Source organism: Zalophus californianus, chromosome 14 (genome assembly GCF_009762305.2).
Source record: "Zalophus californianus isolate mZalCal1 chromosome 14, mZalCal1.pri.v2, whole genome shotgun sequence".
In the NCBI taxonomy this organism is placed as follows: Eukaryota; Metazoa; Chordata; class Mammalia; order Carnivora; family Otariidae; genus Zalophus; species Zalophus californianus.
In genome coordinates, this window is record NC_045608.1 from 29,318,745 (window position 1) to 29,344,749 (window position 26,005).

At 60.7% G+C, this 26,005-nt stretch overlaps 1 protein-coding gene across 1 annotated transcript; it reads right to left on the minus strand.

Moving 5' to 3' along the window:
- Positions 1-25,707, minus strand: RTN4R (reticulon 4 receptor). Its single transcript, XM_027576769.1, has 2 exons — positions 25,614-25,707; positions 1-1,654 (listed from the first exon to the last, which is right to left on the minus strand). Exons 1-2 carry the CDS (start codon positions 25,633-25,635, stop codon positions 255-257), a joined length of 1,422 nt encoding a protein of 473 aa, XP_027432570.1. The 5' UTR covers positions 25,636-25,707; the 3' UTR covers positions 1-254.
- Between the last annotated feature and the right edge of the window lie 298 nt (positions 25,708-26,005).

Genomic DNA, 26,005 nt, shown 5'->3' on the forward strand with positions numbered 1-26,005 from the left:
TCCACGTCGTCCGATATTTTTACACAAGTAAAATAAAATGCATATCTCTATATACCGCGATCCGGGTGGGAGGGGGCGTTCTGGAACAAACGCTGCCGCCGCACCCTGTAAACATGATGGGGTGGAGATGGGGTGGGCGGGCGGGACGCGTCCATCAGGGAGGGCCTGCCGCCTGGTGCTGGCTGGTGGCGCCCAGGGGACCCCGTATGTACACACACCTGACTGCTGAGATAGGCCTCCCTCTTGGTGGCTGGTCAGCAGGGCCCCAGCGCCGTCCACAGCGCCAGCGCAAGGCCCAGGGGGGCCAGGCCGCAGGCGAGGCTGGGCAGGGCGCCCGAGGCCTCTGCATCCGCAGCGCTGCCGCCCCCACCGCTCGCCTGGCCCAGACGGCACTGGCCGCGGGTGCGGTTCCTGCGGGAACAGCCTGGCTTCCGGCGAGGGCCCGTGGTGGGGGGCCCTGGTGGCTCGGAGCCCTCGGGCCGCATCCCGGTCAGCGGGGGCTCAGCCGAGCCGGGCAGGGTCCCGAAGGGGGAGTCGTTGATGTGCCGCGGGCCAGAGCCATTGCCTGGCGGGCTGTCGCCGGATGGCACACGTCCCTTGAGCGCATTGCCGGCGGAGGCCGGGCTCCCCGCCTCCAACACTGAGGCCTTGTCCGCCGCATCTGGCTGGCAGCACTTGGGCAGCCCCAGAGGCTCTTCGTCAGTAGGCCCGCCGGTCCGGAAGGGACGGGAGGGCCTGGCAGCCACGGCGCAGCCCTCCAGGTCGGCGGCAGCCAAGCGCTTGAGGTCACGGCCGGCCAGGCGTGGGGGCAGGCTGCAGGGCAGCTCAGATGAGGAGCCCCGGAACTGCTGCAGCCAGGCCCAGAGCGGCCGTGCCCGGCAGTCACACACCCAGGGGTTGTCATTGAGCCGCAGGTACTGCAGGGACCGCAGGGGCGCCAGGGCCTCTGTGGGCAGCGCCGAGAGGTTGTTGGCAAACAGGTAGAGCGTCATGAGGCGGCCGAGGTCACGGAAGGCATGCGGGTGCACGCGGGCCACGCGGTTCTGATGCAGAAGGAGGCGGTCGAGGCTGTGCAGGCCGCGGAAGGCGCGCTCGGGCACGCTGGGGATGCGGTTGCCGTGCAGGAAGAGGTGCGTGAGGTTGCCCAGGTCGCGGAAGGCGTCGTCGGGCAGCGCCTGCAGCCCATTGTCCTGTAGGTAGAGGTACTGCAGGGCTGCCAGGCCACGGAACAGGCCAGGGCCCAGCTCCTGCAGGCCGCAGCGGTCCAGGTGCAGTGTGTGCAGGCGGCTCAGGCCATGGAACGTGGCGGGGTCCACAGCACGCAGCTGCGCGTTGTCGCTGAGGTCCAGCTGCTCGAGAAGGGCCAGGCCGGTGAAGGCAGCCGCGTCGATGCGGGCCAGCGCATTCGAATGCAGCCACAGGATGGTGAGGTTGCGGCAGGCACGGAAGCCGGCAGCGGGCACGTGCACGATGCGGTTGCCGTGCAGGAATACGCGCTGGCTGGCCGCCGGGATGTCAGTGGGCACGGCCTGGAGGCCCTGCTGCGGACAGCTCGTCGTCACCTTGGGCTCGTTGTAGCATACGCAGGCCCCCGGACACGGGGCGGCCACCCGCCACGCCTGCAGCCACAGCACCCAGGCCAGCAGCTGGCTCCCTGTGGGCAGAGGAGGAGGTGGTTAACAGGAAGGGGGCCCCGTGAGGCTGGGGGTCATGCTGGAGCCAGGCTGGCCCCTGGGATCAGTCCTCGGGAGTAGCCTTGAGCCGGGCCTAGGATGTGCTGTCACCCTTGAAGACTCAGGTGCTGTGATCCCTGCTCCACCTGCCACATGTAAACGACTTGGCTGAAACCTGCCTGGGGAGTTCCATGCTCCACAGTGAGAAACCTCACCTGGAGATGCCCCACGCCACCCTGCCCAGCGCTTAAACATACAAGCTGACATGCTCGCACCAGTTGCTCGAGGTTAGCGGGGTCACTACCAAGGCCCATATGAAGCCCTCCTGAGATGGACGCTCATGCCTGCAGATACCTTCTCAGTACACCAGCGAGCGCCCCGGGACTGCCCACCATTCCCGTCAGTCCCAGCACCATCCCTGGCCTGTCCCCTGCCCCACTGGCCTATCGGCTGAGGATCGGGCTGGCTGAGCTCACACAGAGCCGAGGCTCACTCCCAGGCCTGCCAGGCAGCCAGCTGCTGGGCTTCCAGCAGCTTCTGCAGCAGCGCCTCCTGAGAGCCCTCCCAAGCTGCAGGAAGGGAGGGGCTGTGGCCCAGACACTGTGCCCTGTGCAGGCCCCCTGCCCAGGCTCCCGGAGCCCCTGAGGCCCCAGGGCTGCCCGGATTCTGAGGAGGCCTCACCCCTGCAGAAAGCTGTGCTTTAATGAGGAAACCGCCAGGGCCTTAGAGCCAGGAGCCACAACCCCCAGCCCCCCTCCTGTAGGGGGCGTCTGGGTCCCACCCACAGGACACACAACTTACAGGCACCACAGGCTCCAGAGCAACTCTGTTCTTACAGGATCAGGAGCCTGGATGCCTGAGGGCAGGGTCAGGAGGGCAGGCAGGGGCAGCCCCGCCCGCCCTGTGAGCCCCCTCCAGGCAGGCTGCTCCCTCCTCCACACATCCTGACTTGGTATGGAACTCCTCCTGCAGCCTCCTCCCTTCGGCCTCATTCTCTGCTTGATCTCCTCCCCGGGTGAGGTGCTTACTCCTTCCCAACCAATCGATGCCTGCACAGTTCCTCATAGCCCCCCACCCCCACCACCATCTCGACGCCAGACACACACAGAGCCTCACCAAAGACCCTATACCCCTGGGGCACTGTATCCACCCTGGCCTCACCATCGGGGCCACACGCCCCAATATGAAGCTCACTGCCTATCATCCCACCATTAGAGCCCCCCCTCTTTGAATGCCAAAGGTTCTTTTCTCCTTCAGGAGTGAGTCTATTAAAATGTGAATCCCCCTAGGAGGGTTATGGCTTATCAGCTAACACTTGAGTTATCAGCTAACACCTTCGTTGACAGCTAACACCTGCACTGACAGCTAACACCTTTCCTGGCAGTTAGCTAAGAGCAGGATTCTGCAGACATGAGGCTGGCTAAGTGCTGGGGCTGGAGCTGGGTGGGAGGAAGGAGAGGACCATGGGCCACCTTCCCCCACCCAGACCTGTGACCTTGGGGCCCCCCACTCATGCTGGGGCCCTCGCCACATTGAATCCTCTCTGTCTGGGCCGGTGCTGATGCATGCCCCAAGCCCAGAGTCCTAGCAAGGCCAGCATGTTCAGTGGTCATAAGGAGTGTGCCCTCCTCGACTCTGGTCCCCAGGATAGGCACCCACATCCTGGGGGCTCCTCTGTCTCTTGCGTTGTCTCAGCCTCCAGGGCGGGGCCATGTGTTAGCTGTCGGGTACCCGCAGCCCCAGGATGGGGGGTCCAGAAAGGCAAGGCCTGGTCCAGAACTCCCCAAACCCAGGACACCCCTCCCCAGGCTGGCCATGCACAGAAGGCTGTGAGGGGGCCCCCTCAGCCTGCTGTTCTATTTAAACTGCTGACATCCTCTTCAGGCTCTCTCCTTACGGGGCTTCTCAGGAAGGTCAGGCCTGATTATGCCCGCTCTCACCAGTGTCTCACCTGTCACCGGATGTAACTATGCCTATGAAAACAGCGCTTCCTGTCCCCGAGGACTCACAGAAGAGGAAGACGTGGGACGGGGTGGGATGGGGGCCCCGGGTACTCACCAGGCTGGGCTCTGGACCTCACCACCACAGATGGCCCACGTCACCAATCATGCTACATCACAGCCATGCCAATGTCATCAACTGCGCCCTGCCACGAACTGGGCCACACCACCAACCAGGCTATGTCAGCGTCCACTCATCGTGACCACGCCTGCCACGTCACTGCCTGAGTGGTCCGGCGGCTGCCAGGCCTGAAGCCGTGGCCTGGGAGCTCAGCCGGTGTCAGGTTCAGCGGACCTCGCCAGAACCAGCTGCTCCTCCAGCCTCCAGCCCTCCCCAGCCTGGGCCCCCAGGAGGCTGTAAGCCATGTGCTTGGGGTACCCCCACTCCAAGAAGGGCCCAAGCGAGGCTCTGGGGCTGAGCTCGGCCGTGGGGGCAAGCAGCAGAGCTGCTATGTGGCTCAAGACCTGCTGGGAATCGGGCATCAGGCGCAAACATGGCTCCATTCCCGCTGAGCCAACTGCTTTTCAGAAACCAACTTCTGAGGGTCGGTCCCCCTGCACGGGCCTGCTGTCAGGGCAGTGGCCAGCGGTGGGCTCTCTCCTTGCTGCAGCCACGGTAATTGGCTCCAGCCCGGCCCCCCTTGGGGCCTGCCTGCTGGTCTCCATGGCAACCCCTCCGCTGAGCAAGCAGAGGGGGCATCTTTTTAGGAGGTAATCAAACCCAACTTTGCGGACTGTGTTCATATTCACAGCAGGGGCCCTAGGGACACAGGAGGCCCTGCCCGGTTGCAGGGATGGTGATCCCTGACCCCACCCCAGGGGCTGGACCCAGTCACTCGTCTGACCCCTCTGAACCCTAAAAAGCGCCCCTGGCCATCTGGTCCCCCCAGCCTGTCCCCCTAGCCGATCCCTTCAGCCCCACCTAGCACCTGTGCCCAGCCTCACTGGGTTCCCGTCCTCAGTGAGCATTCAATACCAGCTCGCCTCCAAACACATGGCAAGAAAACAGCCCCGCCACAGCCCTGGCTCACGCACGGGAACCACAGCAAGGCACACTCCCACACCAGGCCACCTGGCCACCTGAGCTTCGCACACACCCAAACCAGTCCTCTTCTGCCATCCCTGGGGCTGATTCTTGCCTCCTCTTTCCTTAGGCCTCAGCTCAGAAGGGCCCTGTCGGGGGTCTTCTCCAGTGGCCCCCCGCACCTCCGTGGAGAGGCCCGTAGGGTCATGGGAGGGGCTCCCCTCTCAGCTCAGGTCTGCCTCAGGAGCAGTGGTGATGACACAAAGGCCACCGTTGGGGAAGGACGGGCCACTCCTGCCCGGGAGGCTGTGGAGGGAGGCGGTGACTGGATTCTGCTCAGGGCCTCTCCCGCTGGGGCAGCCAGACGAAGCCGGAATGACGGCTGGTGCGGCCCTGGAGCCCAAAACCCATCCGGCCTGGGTGTGGTCCCAAAGAGCACCTGCAGGGCGTATCCTGCCCTGTCCTCTGGGCAGCAAAGGGCCCGGGTTCTCCTTCGTGGTCACTGCAGGATGTCGGGGGAGGAAGGGGAGGGAGGAGGAAAAGGGAGGAGTAGGGAGGGGAGCCAGGAGGGGCGGAGGCTTCTGGGGACTCACCAGCAGCCGCAGGAGCCAGTGGGCAGGCAGGCTGGCGGCTGCTGAGGTCAGCAGCTCGGGAGCAGGGATTGCCAGAGGCTGCAGGTGCAGGGGAGGTCTTTGGGGTGTTTCCTGGCCTTTACTTCTCTCGGGGGTCCCCTAGCCTGGGCTGGGCTGACGTATGTAGGCGTGCAGCTCCCCTGAGGTCCTACGGGACACTTGTGCTGCCACCCACCCCCTCCAGCCCACGAGGTCATATATACAGCGCAGGGCTGGCAGCCTTGGTTGCCCAAGGGCACTGGCTCCCCGCTTCAGTGGGGTGGCAGAAACACCCTATTCCAGGGGGCAGTATGAGAGTCTACCAGTTGGCATAGAAGGCGTGAGTCAGAGCTGCTTCAGAATCCATTTGCTTTATAATATCACAAGCCCATTTTACAGATTAGGAAACTGAGGGAGAGAGCAGTTAAGCCCTGGACTGCTCCCACCTGGCGATGGTCCAGGAGGAAGGGTGGGAAAGAGAAAGGGCCACAGTGCCACCCAGAAGGGGCCACCCAGGAGGGGCCATGTCCCATGTCCAGCCAAGCCTGTCTAGCCAAGCGAGGAATGGAGCCCAGGCTGTGAGGGCGTAGGCAGGCACCAGGGGTACATAGCTCCCTCCTGTGCCATCTGTGGCTGGGAGGGGACATCTCCCGGGAGGCTCTGAGTTGCTGCCTGTCCCCCCGTGGCCCCCCTTAGGAGACTGGGATGAGTAGGCTGGGGGAGGGGGGTCGGGCAGCTGCAGCACAGCCGGGACATTGGTCAGCTCAGGACCCTCTCGATCACCGGGAACGTCCCCAGAAGGGTCACGTCCCAGACCGCAGTTACATGGCAGAACAAGAGGTCACAGCTCAGCGCACCAAGGCCAGAAATAGCTCTGGGCGGGGGTGGGGGGCTGGGGGCCTCCACACAGCGCAGAGGGTCAGGGCACCCCAGCCGTGCCCTGTCCCGTGCCTGCTCCCCACCCCTGCCAGCCCTCCACCAGTGACTGGCTCACCCCCCACCCCCCACCGTCCATCTGTCCCCCCCTCAGTCTTCACTCCTTGCTCACACTCACCTCACACCTTCTGTCTGTCCTCCAACCCATAGCCGCACACAGGAGGCAGTGTGCATGCCCTTGGCGTTTCCTAGGCCCCTTCCTTGGCTCCAGGGGGCGGAGGGTGGCAGCAGCTCCCCGGGGGTGTGTGGCTGTCAGCCCCCGCTGCCGGCCATGCCCCTCAAGGCCCCACTCCTTATCGATCTTGCCGGGGCAGTAGCTGCAGGGGCAGGCCAGGTCGATAACAGGCAAGGTCACCTGCCAGGGAAGGAGGGCACTGGACCCAGGGCTGAGCAGTTCCAGCAGGCCACACTGCATGCACCAGGGGAAACTGAGGCCCAGCGTAGGCAGAGGGAGTGGGAGCAGCCTCCTGAATGCACTCAGTGCTCAGGTGGACTCAGGGCCAACAGAGGTCTCCTGAATCCTCCTAGGGGCCTATTTTATTTTCCTATTTTACGGGGGAGGAAAATGAGGTTTGGTAGGGGAAGCCACTTGCTCACAGTACCAGGTGTCTAATCTGGTTTTAGACACCAACCCCATGGTGTCTAATCACTAAAAGTCCTTGCTTGGCAGTAGAGAGTTAAAGCTCCCCTGTCCTCACCTTACCATCACCCCCAGCCCGGAAACCCAAGCTATGTTCCCCCTTAAAATTTCCAGCTAACACGGCACCTGGGAGGGCGCTGGGTCCCTCTCAAAGCAAAGAAACCAAGGCTGCCAGGGGAGGGGCCTGGCCCACTGGAGAGCCAGAGGTCTTGGATGCAGAGCTTACACTAAGGGTGTGTTCCTGAGGGGATACCCCATGATAGGGGGCGCGCTGGACACTGTCAGCGTGAGACCAGCCCCCGGCTTATAACACGTATGGTCAAGGAGCAGGCTGACCATCGGTGGCCACCCTGCTGCATGGCATGTGCCACATGGGGGATTTAAGGGACCACGGAATCCTGACCTGGCCCCAGACATCAGGGGGACACCAGGGGTGGAGCACTGGAGCCCACTGCTAGGGTGAGTGTCCAGGCAGACACTCTGATGGGTGGGATCCTTGGCCCCGTAATCACGCCTTGGGAATCCATCCTTGGTCAAGGGTGGGCTGCTGGACCAGACGGCTCGGGAACTTCACCCTGTCCAGCCCATGTTTCCACCTGATGCCCACCTCCCTTGGCCCCCACCCCAGGGAGCCCCACACCGGGGGCTGATGATGTTCATCATCTGGAGGCTCTGTTCACCTCAAAATCCACCCACGGTGCAGGACACACTCCCCTCGCTCCAGGGATTCAGCCAGCATCCCCTCCCTCACATGGCGTGGGCATCCCCTACCCACCTCCATCAAGACCACCAACAAACACCCACTGCCTAATTACCTGGGGAAACTGTCTCCACAACCACTCATCAGTTGGTCTCTCAACTAATTCAGTGTGGCGGCCAGCGTGGGCTCTAGTCCCCAGAGGATGTTAATGAGGAATCAGCCGGTGGCCAATATGGCCCTGCCCCACCCCAGGGGGCGCAGCTCAGGAATGGGGCACTCCCACTAGCACATACCTGCCACCATGCCCATCTGCCCTCCCTGACCCCTTCCCCCTGCCAGCTCCTATCCAGGACTGGGCGCCTAGCCCCCACCCCGATACATCCCCCCTCCTCCCAGGGCCCTGCATCTGATACCTGCCAGAGCTGACCATCCCTGTGAGGCCCAGAGCATCAGCCTCCAACAGGGCAGGCACAGTGCAGGAGTGCACTCTTGGGTGCACTTATAAGAATGCACACCTGGGGTGCATACTATAGTAATACCCACCGAGGGTGCATGCTATAGAAACACACACTCGGGGTGCACACTGTAGGAACACACAATAGGAGTACACTTTTGGGCCTTCGGCTGCCAGAGCCGGGGTGGGTCAGGGCACAGTGGGTGAGTCGGCCAAGTAGCAGAGGGTTGCTGTGATGAGGCCAGACAGACACGGGCAGCTCTAGCCAGGAAGCAGGGCTGCAGAGGGTCGGGCTGCAGAGGGTCTGCTCTCTTCTGGGGCGGGACAAGACAGGAGGGCGTGTCCCCACATGCTCCCGAGCCCTCGGCACTTGTCAAACATCACCGACAAGGCAGGCCGGTGGCCTCTGTAAGAGTGGGATTTATTTCTTCCCTTGCCCTCTGGGATCAGCCAGTCCCACCTCTCGGCCGTCTGCCTTGGATCAGCCCTCGTCCCCTGAGGGAGCAGCTGGACTGCAGCCTACCTGAACTGTCCCAGGACAGCTGAGCTCTGGCAAACACCCCTGACCAGGGCAGTCAGGACTCGGGGAAGGGTGTAAAGAATGAAGGGTGCTCAGGGGCTTTGTCACTAAGCTGGAGTGCTGGGGACGGGGTGGGGGGTGGCAGCACCTGCTGAGACCATGGAGATGCCCAGTGGGGGCTGGTGAGAACCCCTGGACAGAGACAAGTGGGAAGGGCCATGGGGTCTGGCCCTTTCCAGGGGACGAGGGATTCCAGAGGCAGTGATGCGATGCTCCCATTTGGGTCACCACCGGCCAGGGCACCGTGTTCAGGTGACCAGAGTGAAACCCTTGTCTGAGCCAATGTGTCCTCATGCCTCCTATTCTATTGGCATCTGGCAAACCGGCCCACCAGCCACCACCTGTCTTTGTAAATAACAGGTCATCAGCATATGGCCACACCTGGGTGTTTATTGTGCTGCTTTAGCACTACCACCGCCGAGTGGGGTAGTCCCCACACACAGTGTGGCCCACAGAGCTGAAATTGTTCAGGATGTGGCCCTTTAGAGAAACAGTTTCCCGACCTGGCTTGTGATGGGAGCACACAGAGCCCCTGCTGCGTGTGGGTATTGCCACCTTCACCCTCACAGTGGTCCTGCAGAGGTCACTTGAACGCCCACCTAATGAAAAGGAACCCAAGGGTCAGAGAGGGCCACACTGCTGCGACCACACTGTTGGGATGGACAGAGCCTGGTGGCCTCTCATGGGGTTGGAGGGAAGATGACCCCCAAATGGTGTGTAGGTCAAAAGAAACACAATGATTTTGCTAAAGAGGCTGTGGAGGGGCTGGTGATGGAACACGCATTAAAGAGGACACTTAAAACACTGTCGAACAAAGCTGGCTGTAAGGAGGATGCCCTCCGGCTCTGGGGGGTGGTGGGGGGAGGCACTGATGCACACGGCACCTGCTTGTGCTTCAGGAAGACAATCTAAGGGGGGGTGGTCTTGGGGTCTCTGGGCCACAACCCCCTCCATGCCAATCCAACAGCACCAGAACCCTGTGCCCTCCTCTAGGGGCTCTGTGGCCAGGTCACACTGAGGGCAGCTCTCTGGCCCACTACCATTAGCCTGTCCACTTGGGCTGGGAGGAGGGGACATGGCAGGTCAGGTTTGATGCACTTCCCAGGATGTGGGACAAGGTCCAAGCCTCGGCTGACAGAATCTTCCCATTTGGGAACAAAGAAAAAGTACAGGTGGGATGACCCTGTCCAGAAAAGGAGACAGGCATTGAGCGTAGGGGCCTGCTGGCAAGTAGGCTTTCCTGGACCATCCTGTGGACCTCTGGCCAGAATCTTGAATGGAAAGTGGGCCGTGAGGGCCCATGATCCTTGTCACCAACACCACCACCATCACCGTCACACCAGTCATGTGCAAGGTCCTCAGATCACAGACAGCTCAGAACCAGCCTGGGACCAACCTGAGGCCAGTCTGGAGTGTAGCCAGCCTCGTACAAGGGTGGGGAGCCCCAGAAGCGGGTGAGCAGTGGACCAGTGTGGGGTGGACACCAGATACCCCTGAGCAGGGGTGTGGCCCAAGGATGCCCATTCCAGCATCCCAGCCTTGAGGCTGCGCGGGGCTTGTTGACCAAGTATGTCTCCCATCAAGGCCCAGTCAGTCCGCACAGGGCCTGTACCAGGGGACAGGGAGGGAGAGGGGAGACATAGGGCCCTTGGCCTCCCTGGGACTGCTCAAGGCACGGACTTCCTGAGCTCTCATGACATCCCACAGCACAGCAAGGGGGTGACCATCAGCCCCACTCCTCAGACAAGGGCACTGAAGCCTAGTGAGGTGAGGTGACCATGCGTACCAGCTGAGGCCAGGGGACAGGATCTAAGAACCCTGCCACCGCCCCAGATGACCAGAGCAGGCCCTGAGCCCTAGAGACCCATACAGCAGAGGGGCAACTGTTGAGCGCACCCCCATGCTCTGGGCTCCCTGACCCTTACTGCACCTCATCCTCAGCCCAAGCCTGTTGTTTCCTGGGCTAGTGGGCCCTGGGGTCTGGTGGTCCCAGGCTCAGATGTGGCTCTGTAACCCTTCACGGAGTGGCTGGGGAAGCTGCTGGCCAGCTCTGGGTCTGTCTCAACACCCATGCTGTGAGGATGACAACAGGCTAGCACCAGCCATTCCAGGGCCCTGAGATGCCTCCAGCACTGTCCTGCCTCCCCAGAGGACCCTCTGTGAGCCCCATCTCAGGTGAGGAACCCAGGGAGGTGAGGCCTATAACTCAGAGGTAGCATCCCAGAGCCATACTGATTGGTTGCCTGGACTGCTGGCCCTGCTTTGTCCAGGAGAGGTTGCATCCGGGCGGGAGAAGGGTGGAGGAGGAGGGCCCAGCAGCCAGGCTGCACACTGTAAGCATGCCCAGAGCCATTTCCCCCACCCCCACCAACAGGCTCAGCCTCAGTGGGAGAGTGAGGAGGCTCCCAGACAGGCCCGTGCAGCCCAACTCGAGGCATGAGAGATCGCTGCCTGTGCTCCAGCATGGCCTCAGGTTGCTGCTGCTTCTCAAGGAACACAGGCACACACTTGGTGGTTCTCCTCCCTGCCCACCCACCACCTGTGCTAGAGACAAGTGGTCATCCCCCCTCCTCAAGAGCCAAGATGATGATGATGAAGTATGTATTAAGAAGGGCAAGGACCAGGGAGATGGGGCCGCTCCCCTGGAGAAACACCCAGAGAAAGCGTCTCCACCATGGGCTTCTGGGGGCCCTCAGGGTGGCTCCTGCCTGATCACCCCAAACCTGCCAGTTGATAAGCCCCACTCTCAACAGTGCTTCCCTAGAACACATGACCAGAAAAACCAGGCATCTGGAAAAGACTCTAATGCAGACAAGAGGGAAAACAACTCTAAAAGAAGCAGAGACAATGCAAGGAATAGATAAAAATTAGGAATAAAAAATCTAATCAGTGTCCTCTCAGGGATAGAAGGAGATTTAAAACAAGAACAGGGTGCTATGAACAAGGAGCCATCAGAAAACAAGAAGACTACCTGGAAGTTAAATATAGAATTACTAAAATTACCAAAAAAAAAAAAAAAAATCAATAGAAGCGTTGGAAAACAAGGTCAAGGAAGTTTTCCAGAAAGAAAAACAAAAAGAGAAAGAAAGAAAAAAAAATTGATGAGATTCAGAAGACAAATATAGGTCAAATATCTGAGAAAACAGAGAAAATAAAGGAGAAAAAAGTTATCAAAGCAATAACACCAGAAAATCTCCCAGAGCTGAAGACCCAGCCCTCCACTGGGCAAGTAAGTGCCTAGCACAATAGATGACATTCACAATGTGATTTCAGTCCCCTGGGGGTGAAAAGAGGCCTGAAGCTCCAGAGGGAAAAGCAATGTGGCATCAGACCTCTCTACAGAGCACTGGATGCCAAGAAGATAACAAAATTGCAATGGCTTCAAAATTCTGAGGGACATTCTTTTCAACATGGGATTCTGGATCAGGCCAACCCAGCCTGAATCGGTCTGCTAACACATGAGGACTCACAGAACGATTCTTCACTGTGAATTCCTTACAGAGTTAGTTGGGGGTGTGCTTCAGCTAGAACTAGATATAAACTAGATATAAACCCAGAAAGAGGAAAATGTGGGGCCCAGGAAACACTGGGTGATGACAGAAGTCCTGGGCAGTTATGAGGGGACCACAGCATGCCTGGTCCGTGTGGGGACAGCAAGACAAAGGCCTGGGGTCAGACCTCCCTGGAGTTAAATGAGACACCCAGTAGACCACCCGAGGTGGAGAGAGAAAGCGCATGAGGGCAGTAGATGGGACAAGGGAGAAAAGACAAAGTCGACTATAAGCTCCAGGGAAACCAAAGGCCATAGAAGAGCAGAAAGGTCACCAAAGTACGCCCTGCTCCTCCAACCTGTGGTGGGGTGGTGAAGGGCATTTATGTGACCTGGGTTGGGAAACACTGGTTATGAATGTAACTGATAATAGTGAAACAACCACACTGGGAAGTATGCTAGGGAAGAGGCGGCTGGGGTAGGAGCCACAGAAATATGAAGGCAACCACTAGGAAAAACAGGGAACAGAGCAACAGTGGCTGCCTTCAAGGAGGAATGGGGGCTGGGGCAGAGCAAGCCAATTCTCAGACTAGCCCCAAAGGACTGGGTGCAGGTTTTAACTTTGAGCAAGATATGGTTGACCATTTTATCTTTTCTCCAAAATGACTGCATATTTTGCACTGAAATCTCAGACATAGAAATAAAAAAAGAGAAAATAAAGTGTATCTGCCTGACAGTGGAGATGAATGTGGTTTAGAAGCAGGCATCTCTGAGGGCCAGGAGGAGAGAGTGGGCCTGTGATTGCTTGAGCAGCGTCTCCATGGCCCTGAACAAAGCTCTTTGGCACCATGCTCAGCCAAGGGTCACCGAGGTTGTTCCCCATCTCTGGGGACACTCTGGGCTCTTGGCTCTAGAGGCCTCTACAAGTCAGACACTTGACAGGACAGCTTCTGGCCTGAAAATTCAGCGGTGTGCTCAGACCTTCCACATCTGGACAAAGCCCCACCCCAGCTCCTTCTCATCTCTGCCCAGTTCACAGACCTGAGACCCCCTACTACAGACTGAGGACCCCCAAGAACAGGGGGCCCAGCAGGTAATCCTGGCAGGGGGCTGTGTGCATATGGGGCCTCCGGAGTGGGGGTCTGTGGCCCCTGGGGAGGGCTTGCCCTGACCTTGGCCTAGCGCAAACAGACTTTCCTCGGCTTCAGTGAGAGCCCCAGTTGCGTTTCTGCCACTGAACCCGAGGCACACAGGCAGGGGCGACGTGAATAAGTAATTGCTCTTTTATTAACGAGTGATAAATTATTCCTATATGATTGTGTGTGATAACTCTTCCTTATTTGAAATCAATTTGGGATGGAAATTGTTGGCGGCTTCTCACCAGTGAGGGTGGGAGGACCAGGTGCCGCTGCCTCATGGAAAAGCAGGTCAGTGTATTTCGGCTACTTCCTGAGGCTGATGTGCTGGCATGTGGAAGGGGGTTGGCTGCCTTGGGGGCGGGGGCTAGGGAGGGCGGCCTTATTCCTCAGCACCTGCCCCTGGGACCTGGGAGGAGTCAGGGCAGGTGCTCCAGCATGGACTCTCCCCACCTCCAACACCTGCTGGAAGCTCCAAAAGGGGCCCAGCCTACCCCACCCGACCCAGGGCACATATGCACCCTGGGCCAAAGAAGGGTCAGGCTAGGGAGGCGGGGGGAGGAGCCCCCGAAAGCTCAAGCCCTGCCCCCAACCTCATTCCGTCCTCCCCCAGCTCAACACAAGGGACTCCAGTGTAAGCCCAGGCCTAGGCCAGACAGACTTGGTCCCCCCACAGTGCCCCTAGCTGGGTCCCAACTCCCGGGGGCTCAGCGCGCTTATCTGTTGATCTGTGTGAGGAGCTGCACACAGCAGGCACTGAACAAAGGTGAGAAAGACTGCACTCCCGAAGGCCGCACCCCCCACACGGACCCTGCAGCCTTCGTGGCCCCAGAGGGCCGGGGGAACCCCATGAAGAGGAGGAAGCGGATAACCAGAGAACAGGGTGCCTTTGGCCCATGCACCAGAGCTGCACCTCTTTGGGGAAGTGCGTACTTAAAACTCTGCAACGCACTAGCCAGGCAGTCGCTGCCTCACTCCTAGGCCAGGCTGCAGGAAACCAGGCTGTGCCCACCTAGCCCCACTCTTGCTCCTCCCCAGCTGCCGCCCTGCCCCCCAGCACAGCAGCTACAGGCCTGAGGGGCTGGGGCACCTCCCAGCTCAGCCATTTTGCCCCGCTTAGCTCTGGCACCACAGGTGACCTCGCCTCTCAGGTCTGGGTTGGTCATCTGTGAAATGAGGAGGCTGGGTCTGAGAACCTGACAGACCCCTGGGGGTAGGGGGCATTTGGTGGACCCACTCCACTCACTTTGGTGGACCCAGGGTCCCCGACACCCCCCGCCTCCGTCCACTGCCAGGGCGCCCACTTCAACACACACCTCGCTGGTTCATTTAGCAGGTCTCCATGTTGCCTGCTTCCTTCGGTTGCCCCCCACCCCGGGCTGTGGCTCCATGGGCACAGGACCCCAGCTGGTGACCAGCACACACCATAAATGTTTGTCATACATGAGTGTAAGAAGTGTCCACCACTACAGACAGGCAAGTTGCAGACTTTGCGAGGCTGTGGGGACAGCATTCCCTGAGGATGTGCTCAGAGAGTCCCCAGGAGAGTCCACCGGGTACTCACATCCCCATGGGGGTGGGGCAACTGCACTGGAAGCCAAAGGCAATTTCACAGAATGTTTACAGAATGTTTTTGTCACCCCCAGATTCCTGTGTTGAAGCCCTCACCCCCAGTGTGATGCTATTTGGAAGAGGGGCCTTGAGAGATGGGGACCTAGATGAGGTCCTGTGGGTGGGGCCCCCACGATGGAATTAGGGCCCTTATAAGAAGAGATACTGGAGGGCTTGTTTTCACTGTCTCCATGCGGGGACATGGCGAGAAGGTGGCCATCTGCAAGCCAGGAAGAAAGCTCTCACCAGAACCGGACCACGCTGGCACCCTGATCTCAGACTGTCCGCCTCCGGAACTATGAAAAAATAAATTTCTGTTGTTTAAGCCACCCCAGTCTGTGGTATTTTGTTATGACACCCTGAGCTGACTAATACAACTTCTTTCTTACATCTCTGGTATATCTTCCCAGATTTTTTACAACACGCACGAACCGGTAAAATCAGAAATGTATTCAGTTTGGTTTGTTTGGTCTCTTGTGCCAACACTGGATGGGGCAGCCCTGTCCGAGGGGGCAGACTCCCTTCCAAATCCCCCATGCCATGCGGTCCCTGCCCACCATAGCCAGCCCTGCAGGATGGCTGGAGAAGACCAGGCTTTGGTGCTGATTCTGCCTCTCTGGGGCCTCAGGCAGGTCTCCCAACCTCTTGGGACCTGTTCCATCATCTGGAAAATGGGGATAACCAAACCCACCTCACAGGGTATGGAGAGACCACACAGCCCACGTGGAGCTGGTGCACAGTGGGTACGGTGGAAATGCCTGGCTCACCTGTGGGATCATCACAGGGGTGCCTCACGTCACCCCCAACAGGGACCCACTGTCCTCACCTGACAGAAGGGAGGCCAAGTCACAGCTAGAAAGGGCATGCTCATGCCTGACCCAGCCTCACTCCAGCTCTGACCCCGGCACGTGCTGTGGACCTTGTGGCTTCCATAAGCCTTTGCTCAGGCAGCTCCCCTTTCCCGAATGCCTGCCCTATTCCCATCACATCCCCTTGGAAGGGCTCTCCTCCTCAGAGTCCCGCCATGCCAGTCCTTGGAGCCAGACCCTTCCCAACCTGTTCCCGCCCCACACCACAACCTTGCCTGTGGCGTCCATCCTCATTCCTGCCCACAACGCTGGACTCAGCTCCGATGGGGCCCCTGAAGGGAGCAGGTGAATGAGCAGAGCCCTGGAGCCTGGCCAGGGTCACAGCCATGGGCTCCCACCAAGGGGTACATGGCAGGGGAAAAGCATCAGCTAGGCCTGAGTGTTCTTGCGTGAGTGACATGCCAAGCAGGTCTTGAACCCACCTGGGTCTCGGGGCAACACGGGGATAGTGAACTTACCAGTGCCGGTGTTGGCCACCTGGCAGGGCCCGAGGGTGAAGGTCTGTAGCCCTCACTCCCTAACTCCCACTACCTGCTCTAGGAACATACTGCACCCCCCAACAAGTCCCCTTGTCTCTGACGAGAGGGTCATGCCGATATCAGGCTTCCTGTGATCTGGAGTGGGGAGAGAGTCAGCCACGGCATCGGGGAGGGCTCCATAGGGGCACTGCCACACACTGCCACCACCCACCTCGGGACACCCTGGGGACTGGGCCGTGGCTCCGGCAGCAGGTAAAGAATGGAGTCCGTTAGGGCCACCATCTGTCTCAGCTGTGATGGGTCCGCTCGGTGACATCCAGGAGGTATGTAGATGGAATATCTTTATGGGGAGAGTTTTTCTTTTGCCAATTTTCGAATAGGAAGCCAGACACTTGTCACACCTGTCCCCGTGTCAGCCTCTGCCTGACACAAATTGGGACTGAGGCAGGGAGATGAAAGACAGCCTGGACACGGCCGGTGTGCAGGGGCCACGTGTCGTATGGTACACGGCCGGTGTGCAGGGGCCACGTGTCGTATGGCCGGGAGCACACAGAGCAGGGGGCTGGCCTCCCGCTGGGGCTGGGCCGGGTTGGGGGGGCATGCCACTGCCTGAGGCCCCCCAACACTCCCCCCTTGGCTCCCCTCTTGGCTCACCTAACTCCCATCTCCCCTCCGCCTACCAAACAGCGTAGGCCCAGCTCAGCAGCCCCAGCCAGCTGCCCGGCCTGGAGTACGCTGTGTCCCAGTTTCTCGGCTTCTGCTCCTGCCAGGAGCCCCCCACCTAGACCAATAGTTCTAGTGCCTCTTTAAGACCTAGGGCCAATGTGATCTCAGGGCAGGGGCCTGGGCTTCAGAGTCCTCACCGCATCCCCACTAGCACTTCTCTCTCCTGGGAACCTCATGGGCTTTGGGGTATCTCCCTGGGACCTGGGGCCCTGGGGGGCAGAATGTCTCACAGGAATCTAGGGTCCCTGCTGCTAACACAGGGCTGGCCTGAATCACTTCACCAAGAGAACGGAGGGAGAGAAGAGTGACCCTCAGGGACCTGCCCAGGTCCCCCTCCCAGCCCCCACCCCCAGTGTACATCTTGGTGCCTGGCTAATCCCATCGAGGGTGGGGAGGGTCCTGCCCAGGAGATGCTGGGGGACCAGCTGCCAGGCCATACTTCAGAACCACACCCCAGGGCCCCCCTCAGCTCCTCCATCAGTCCCTGTCATGTGGGGAAGCTCACTGCCAAGGAGATAGTGACAGTGGCCCTGGGGGTCTTGGCCTCAGCCCCCAAGGAAACCTAAGAGCCCAGGTCCTACCAGGCTCATGGGCCACTGCCTCCCACAGCTTCATCCCTGGGGAGGCCCCCTGGAGCCTGGGGGTGGGGGCTGGGCAGGGGTGTGACCAGCCAACACTGTGGTCTCTAAGGACAAGGAGAGGGCTGAATGTGTCCTGGGAGAGCAGGGAGGCCTCAAGCAGGGCAGCTGAGGGAAGTGGAAAGGAGAGGGCTGTGGGAGGAATGTGGCAGGGCTCTGGGAAGGGTTGGGGCAAGGCTGAGCTCTAGGGCCCACTCCCAGTTCCTGGCTGGGGTGTGCTGTGGAGGCAGGTGAAGGCCTGTGGAAGCAGGTAGGAGAGCTGGGTGTGAGCATCCTGTGTGACCTTGGTACCGACAGCCCTCCCAAGACTGCTGTGATGTGGGGCCCAGCCCATTCTGGTGGCTGGCCAGGATTAGCCTTTCTCTGTAATTCTGCTTCCAGCCACATCTTTGGGGATGGGCATGCTTTGGGGCCGGAAGCCACACCCAGGGGGCAGATGGCCCAGCCTCCTGCTGCCTGCACCCTACCCTGCCCAAAGACCACGGGGCGCCCTTCCACCGTAACACAAAGCTGCTGCAAAGTGAATTGTGGAGGCAGAAGTCTCCACATTGTGAAGGCAGAGGGACCTTGAATTTCCTTCTGAGTTAGTATGGGGTGACCAGGCCCAGTGCCCACCTGCCCCAGACCCCTGCTGGCACTTGGAGACTCCTCACCTTATGTGGGTCCCACCCCTCCAGGATCCCCTGCCGCTGGCCCTGCCTGGACTTTTGCATGTCCCATCCCCAGCCCACCAGGGCCTCCCAGCCCCACTCCTCACTTGGCTCCCCTTGGCATGAACTGATATGTCACAGACTCCCCCTGGGACAGGTAGCAAAGACCCTCCTGGCAGGAGGACTGATGGGGGAGTGGCAGGCCCAGACGGGCTTCTCCTCTGTGCTCCCATGGCTCCACAGAGTCTTCTGCTCTAGGGTGCACAGTGGCCCACACACACTTCTCTACCCTGCTGCCCGAGTTCCACCACAGACCCCCTCCGGGCAGGGCAGCTGCAAAGGACTTGGGAAACCAAGGGCGCCCCTGGAAGGTGGGGGCCCCCATGACCCACTCAGGGCCCTGGAAGCCCCATCACCAACCTCTTGTCTCCATAGGGAGTTCCAGCCTAGGGCGGGGGGGGGGTCCCACCTGAATGGGACAATCAAGCTCCCATAAGGGGGATGGGCCTTGTGGGCATCACTCAACATTGACTCCCCCTTCAGAGTCTCCTGTGTGACAGAAAGACTCAGAAGGTGAGTGACACATCCAGGTGCTCAGCTGGTTCGGGGCTAAAGCCAAGAGGGTCCCAAGGCCAGACACTGCCTGTCGAGCCTTTGCCTGGAGGGCATCCCCCACAGGATGGCGTCTCTGTCTCTCTCTAGACCCATGTCTTTGCTCATCTGGGTCCCAGAGCGGGGCCGCCTTCTTGCAGCCACCTTGGGCAACTGGCCTGCACCTGACCACCAGCAGCCATCCATTCCCAGGGGCCAGGACTGCCACCTCCTCTGTCTCCTGGGAGCTCACTCCCTGTGTCCCAGCGCCAGGCCTGGGCCGGACTCGGGGACGTGGAGATGGGGAGGCAGGCACAGGTGCGCATGTCAGGTGCTGAGACCAGGGAGCTGGAAGCCTCCCCCAGTGAGGGTGGAAGAGAAGGTTCCCAAATGAGACTCACTGGCCCAGGCCCTGAAAACAATGAGGGCTCACCCAGGGGTAGACATGGGAGAGTTTGAGCAGGAGGGGCCTGGCTGGCAGGCATCTCAGAGCCTGAAGGGAGGATGAGACGGCAGGCAGGCAGCTGTGGGCATCTGTGGCCATGGACCTGGGAGGGGGCCGGCCCGTAGCAGGCCCTCACTGAGGGACAAAAGGGGATGGATTTCCCTGGAGCCCAATTTGACACTGGACGTGCCTTTGGGGATGGGAGGCAGCCAGGACCCTGGGCCTTGGGTGTAGATGTTGGGGGTGGAGGGGCAGGTCGTACAGGGGTGATTAACACCAGATAGATGGGATCGGGGGGACCTATAACTCCATTGGAGCAGAGCTACACATGCAGGGGAAATACATGTAGAACTGCTGGGCGGGGGCAGCCTAGGGGCCTGAGACCCCTGCTCAACTGCATAGGCCTGGCATACAGCGGGGAGGCAATAAACGCTTGCTAAGCAATCTCTGGGACTGGAGGACCACAGCAGAACTCAGTGACGGGCCAGGCTGGGCCTCAGAGCTGGCATTGCTGGGGTGGGTAGGGAGGCAAGGAAGTCTGGGGGCTCTGGATTCCCAGCTGGTCTTGCACCACCCCCACCTCCTCGCCTTCCGTGTCTACTCACTGTCCCCTGCTCTTTATGGAGCACCTACTATGTGCTTGAGGCTGTGACACGATACCGGGAGCCAGCCACCTAGGCCCCATCTCTCTCCCCTAGAGCCCAGCACCCTACACACCTCAGGCCCGAGCGTTTTCCCACCCACAAAGGCACTGAACCAGAAGCACCACCTCTGGTCAACAGCCGTGGATTACGGATGAAGCCTCTGGAGACCAGGAAAGGGCGGGTGCTGCCCAAGGTCACAGAGCGAGCCAGCACTACATGGGCTAATCCAATGCCTGCCCAGACTTCAGGATGGGGAGACTTCTGGCAGGTCTCTGAGCCCGCCCCATCTGGGCCCTGGCAGGAGGTGAATAAAGGCAACATCTCAACAAGGTCACAATAGCTGGGACAGATGGAGGACACGGCACTGGGCCCAGGCAAGCGAGGGGCAATCCGAGAAGGCTCCCTGGAGGAGGTGAGGGGCCCAGAACCCTGCCTTGGCCTGAGCCCCTCGGCACTCCACCCCCTTCCTCGATGGGCCCTTCACCAGCTTCAGCCTCAGCCTGACATTTCCCGTGACATTTGCTGCAAAGAAATAGAGTCATAAACCCAAAGGTTAAATTTGCACATTGCCTCACACTGCCAGGAGAAGTGTGGTCCCTCCACCCACCAGGTGCTGTGGCTGCAGGGTTTGTGTAGGATGGCCCACCCATACCTGGAGCCCTTCCTGGGGGTCCGAAGGTCTCCCTCCCAGGCCCTCTGAGGAATCTCAGCCACTGTAGCCCAAAACAGTTTCTGGGCACACCAGTCCCTGAAGTGTGTCGCATAGGGGTGCCCATCAGAGGCCCTGCCCAATCTGCTTGCAAACCCAAGGCCCCAAGACACCCTGCGGTAAAGGAGATCTGTCAGTGCCACTTAGCCCAGCCAGTCCCAAATTTGTTTGACCACGAAACCCTTGTTCAATCCCTACCAACATTTTGTAGAACTTCAATTACGTGGAGTGCGACCTGTGATGGCCAGTTAGGAACGCCTTGGTGCTGACCAGAGAGCAGAGGAGTGCCCCCAGGGTGCTGAGTGGGCTGCCTGAACAAAGCTGGGTCAGCTCCTGACACCCCCGGCCCTCCACTTGGGCTCCCCGCATCACCACCGGCCCAGCCCCATGTGCGTGGGCCCCTACAGGGCTCACAGGCTGCCAGGCCCACCTGAGCCACCCCAAGCCCCTGGCCTCTGCCCATACAGCACCTTCCACGGCCCCGCGAGGAGGTCTGCCCATAGTCCTGCCTTTCAGCTGCACCTCCTGGGCCTGGCTGCCCTGTCCTGCGGGGGGAGGGGGTGGTCAAGGCTGTAGGATGGTGCCGCATGGCCCATCCTCCATCCTCTCTCAGCAGGGCAAGGCAGTGGGCCCACGTGGAGACAGGACTGTCAGGATGCTGCAGGGTGAGGGCAGAGGCTGTGTGAAGGGGGCAGAAGAGAGGCAGCTGGAAGCCCAGCTGCATAAAGGCCATCCCCAGAGTCAGAATCCTGATCAAAGCCCAGAAGCAGATTCCACCACTACCAGTGAGAAACTGCCCAAGGTGAGGGAGAGGCCCAGGGAGCCCACCCATAAAACGTTGGGAGGGGGTGGGGATCAGGGCCTGCCACCTTTGCAGTGGGGAGGGGGGCCTGTGGCCAGGCCCTCGGGGGTGGGGGGGGTACCTGTCAGGCCTGCAGTGAGGACACCTGGGGCATGTGCTGAGTGCACCTCCCTGGGGGCCGCCTGCAGGACCATGGACAGTGTGAGAAGCCAAGGCAAGTTCTGATAAATAAATTATGGCGAATCCTCAGGAAGGGATTCCACATACACCAGTAAACCCATGATGCACAAGAATAGTTCCCGACGTGCAAAATGTTTAAAATACAGCGACAAAAGAAGAAACTGCAGCACACAACACCCGGCCGGGCCCACACGCTCCAGTGACGGCTCGGGGAGATGCAGGGAGTGTGGACTGTGTGCTCACCCTCTGGCTGGGCTTCCATTTTTGGCTCTGTGACCACCTGTCCTTTAAAGCATTTGGTCCTATAAACTCAGGAGGGCAAGGATCACATCCCTTTATTTGTCTGGCTTCAAATAGGGTCTGGCAGGCTAGGGACAAATGAATGAGTAAATGAATGCGTGTCTGAGTCAACGGATAAGGAGCAAACGCAGTGTCTGGGATAGGGAAGCTGGGCCACAGAGTGGGGGGACACTGAGGAGTGCCGAGGTTCCTGAGGGGTTACCTTGAGAGGGCAAGTGGGGGGCTGGGGGCCAGTGCCTCAGCACAGCTGAAGGGATGGGAGAGAGGGGTATGGGCAGCCAGGCCGTCTCCTATGGACCTTGAGGCCCAGGCCCTGGGTGGCCACTAAGGGACAGGCAGCCCTGCCCGGGGCGGGGGGTGGTCAGAGGGCAGGGCGGCATGAACTTGTTAACCAGGCACAGCCAAGAGCCCTCAGGATCCCCACAACGGGGCCCGGGGGCAGGAGTGTCACACTCGTACACACCCCCCTCACACACTCACACATTTGTTCACGCATCCATTCACTCATTCAGTGTAATTCACTTATTCATCGTGGAACTCCTTCCTGGTGCTCCTGTTCTAACCCCCTTCAGGCTGTAGACTGAGGCTCTGTGGAGACTCTCTGGCCATAGGCCCAGGAGACCAGGAAATGCAGCCCCGGGGGATGGGTTCCTTCTGCCTCCACCAGCCAGGACCCTCCTGGTGCTGCACCAGCTGCCCCAGGCATCCGTGCCACAAAGCCATGAATTCAGGCCTGGGGCAGGGAGCAAGGAGGGGCTGGAGCCTCGTGGCAGCACTGGCCACGGGTGAGCATGGTGAGCACGAGTCCCCTGGCCTGGGAACAGCAGAGGGAGGGGGAGCTTGGAGTCCTGAGAGCGTGGGGGAACCAGGGCCGCACACAGGGCCATCCCCTCACGGTCTGTGTCACTCACAATGAGTAACAGCAAACAAACATGGGTCTCGGGCCAGCCCTCGGGTTCCTCAGACAGCAAGACTTCCTCTTCTGCCTTCCAGAGCCCCCGCACATCCTGTGGTGGGGGGTCGTCTACACACACCCCTATAAGCCCTCTTGCTTCCTGAGACCCACTGGGCCCTCACTGCTACCTTCCATCCACGACCACAGGGAGAAGGCCAGCCCCACCTGCAGGACACCCAGCTGGCTGTTAATCCTCACGTAGAGAAACTGAGGCTCCAGTGTTCTGCAGGCTCCCTGTTGGTGAGGGGCACAGCAGCTTGGGAAGCACGTTGCTGGTCACCTCCCACCTTCTGCAGTGCTCTCACTTCCTGCCCCCCAACTGCCCATCACCCCTTTCCAAATCCCCTGTGACTGCTATGTGCCTTTGTTTCCCCATCTGCAAATCAGTAGAAAAGAGGTCCAGTTGGCAGTGTAAGTGTTCTGGGAGGACTTCCATTTGTGGGAACCACTGCCTAGGATGGTGCGTGTTGGGGGGGGATGCTTTGGGTATTTTGAAGGCAAAAGCACTGGCATCAGAACCCCATGGGGACCTTGGCCTGGAAGTGCCCCCAACAATCCACAAGGGAGGCCCGTGTCAAGGGCGAGAAGGCTGAGGCACACAGATGTGAACTGTCATACCCAAGGTCACACCACCGATGGGTGGCTGCACCAGGACCCAAATCCAGGATGTTCTGCTATCCCACACCCAGCAGCCAGGGTTTATGAGCAGCCCTCTGCCAGGTGGTAGGGTGCTGACCACCATGGAGCTTGCTTCTCCCTCACCTTGTCTGGCTTAGAAAAGAGGAGTGGCCAGCCCCTCAGCCTGCCCAGCCATGGGGCCCAACCTCCGGCCCACCCCTCTGTTACACCCCCGCACACTCTATAAGGATGACCCACTTGTCTTCATTGTATAGACAAGGACACAGATGGGGACCAGGCAGTATGGCCCTGCCTCCAAGCCCCGGCCCAAGGTCCTCCTCACTACAGTGAGAGTGGGTCACCAACATCCTTACATCAGTGCCCCACACAACACCTGAGGCAGGTGACATACCATAGAACACCTTACCAATAAGGCTCTTACCACAAAGAGACTGAGGCCCGAGGGCAGGGCCTTCCTGAGGTCACCCTGGGTCAACCTCAGTGTGGGCACATACCTGCTCCCCGTTGTGCTTAGTGGCAGTGACTACAGAGCATGGAGGAAGGGTCTGGCCTGTTTGCCACTGTGTTGACCTCAAGCTTCGAAATGGGCCTTCCCTGCCCAGGTGAGTCCCAGCCCCCATCGGCCACCATTGCTCCAGCACAGGGGAAGGCGAAGAGTGGCTGGGAGCCCTTTGGCCTCACACCTTAGGCTGGGTGCACTGAATTAGCTTCTCGGCACACAACCTTAGTGCCTCTGCCAAAGATTTGGGTAAAACCTGCTTACAGCCTGTCTGGGCATACAGGGGCACCCACACTGGAGGCAGAGACACATGCCGATGTGACCACAAGCACATACGGTCACGCGTGCAGAGACACACACAAGCAGAAGCATACTGAGTTTCACACACACACACACACACACACACACACACACACACACACACACACAAAGACCCAAGGTGCTGTGGAGGGGAGACTCCCAGGACACGCAGGGGGCGGGGGGAAGGCAGACAGAGGTGGGGCCATGCTCCTGCAGCCGGTTTCTCGCCCCTCCATCTGTGAGCTCTGGCTGCCCAGAGCCTCCCCCTCAACGCATGTGCATGTAGGCAAGGCAGCGGGTCCCACTAAGGGGCCCCAGCATGTGCCAAGTGTGGAGACCACAGCAGGCATGCTATGTGCATGCATGTGTGGCCGTGGGCGTGCAGGCGAGGGCGAGGACATGGATGTGCATCCACAGGGTATGTGTGCGTGCATACTGGGGCAGCCTGGCATGCATGTGCACACGCGGTGTACAAGTGTGCAGCCCTTGTAGACACGTGCACGTGCAAGGAAACGTGTGTGCCGCCTGCGGCACGGTGGACATCAGCAGGGCAGTCTGGGTGGGCACCAAGGGAGCGCTCTCCAGGCAGGGCATGCCCAATTTCCCTCACAGGAGTTCACCCCCCCCAGACCCTTCTCTCAGGACCTTGCACCAGGTAGCAGAAGGGGTCCCATGAGGGCTGCAGGGAGGGGATGCTGCGCGCCCCACCACTTCTGGAGCCTCTTAGCAGAGCCCCCCAGGGGCCCTCAGGCTGCGGGTGGGGGCCGCTAAGGCTACCTCTTCTCGCCAGCCCCCCGGGGGGCAGCTCTGGGCCAGCCCCGCCCCCCACGCCCTCTACTGTCGCCAACGCCCCCGATTCATCCGGCGGCGGCCTGACCCCAGAGAAACCAGAGGTCCTGAGCGGAGTCCTGGGGCAAGGGTGGAAGCGACCCGATACCCCCACCCCTGCTTGGTACCCACGTTTCTGCAACCCTGCTCATTAACCCCTTCGAGGCCGGGGCGCTCCGAGGCTGGACCCCGCCCTTCCAGCCGGCAGACCCCACCCCGACCCCGGCCCGGCGTCCGGGGCCACTCGGCCCCGCCGCCCCCGGCCCCGCCGCCGCGGCCAACTTTCCCGGGAAACGGCAACTTTTCCTGCTGCCGCGGGCTCCGCCCTCCCGGGGCCGGGGCGCCCGCGGCCCCAGCCCGGCGCGGCACTGCGGTGGCCCTCACGGCCGCCCGGTGACCCTTCTGCCTGCCTCGGCAGCCCCAGCCTGGCCCTGCGGCTCCAGGAGGGGCCGCCCCCACCGTCCCCACCCCGCCGGCCCGGCTCGGGTGCCGAACCGCACTCACCTCCGGCGGTCGCCCTCTTCATCTTAGGGGTCGGGCGGGGCGCGACGGGGACCGAAAGTCGCTTCGGGGCCGGCGCCCGTCTCCCCGCGGCCGGGTCCGCATCCAGGCGCCGCCGCTCCGGCCCGGCCCCGGCCCGGCCGCGGGACGAGGCTGGGCGCGCTCGGCTCCCCGGGTCGGCTGGGCTGGCGGGGCCGCGGGCGCGGAGGGCGAGGGCGGCGGCGGCGGCGGCGGCGGCGGCGGCGGCGCGGACTGGCGGGGCGCTCGCGGCGCGGGCCGGGAGCGGATGAATGTTTTATGGGATCATGTGGTTTGACGCGCGAGGAATCCGCCTGGTCCCCCTGCCAGCCGGGCCCGGGCGGGGCGGGGGCGGGGCGGGGCGGGGCGGGGCCTCG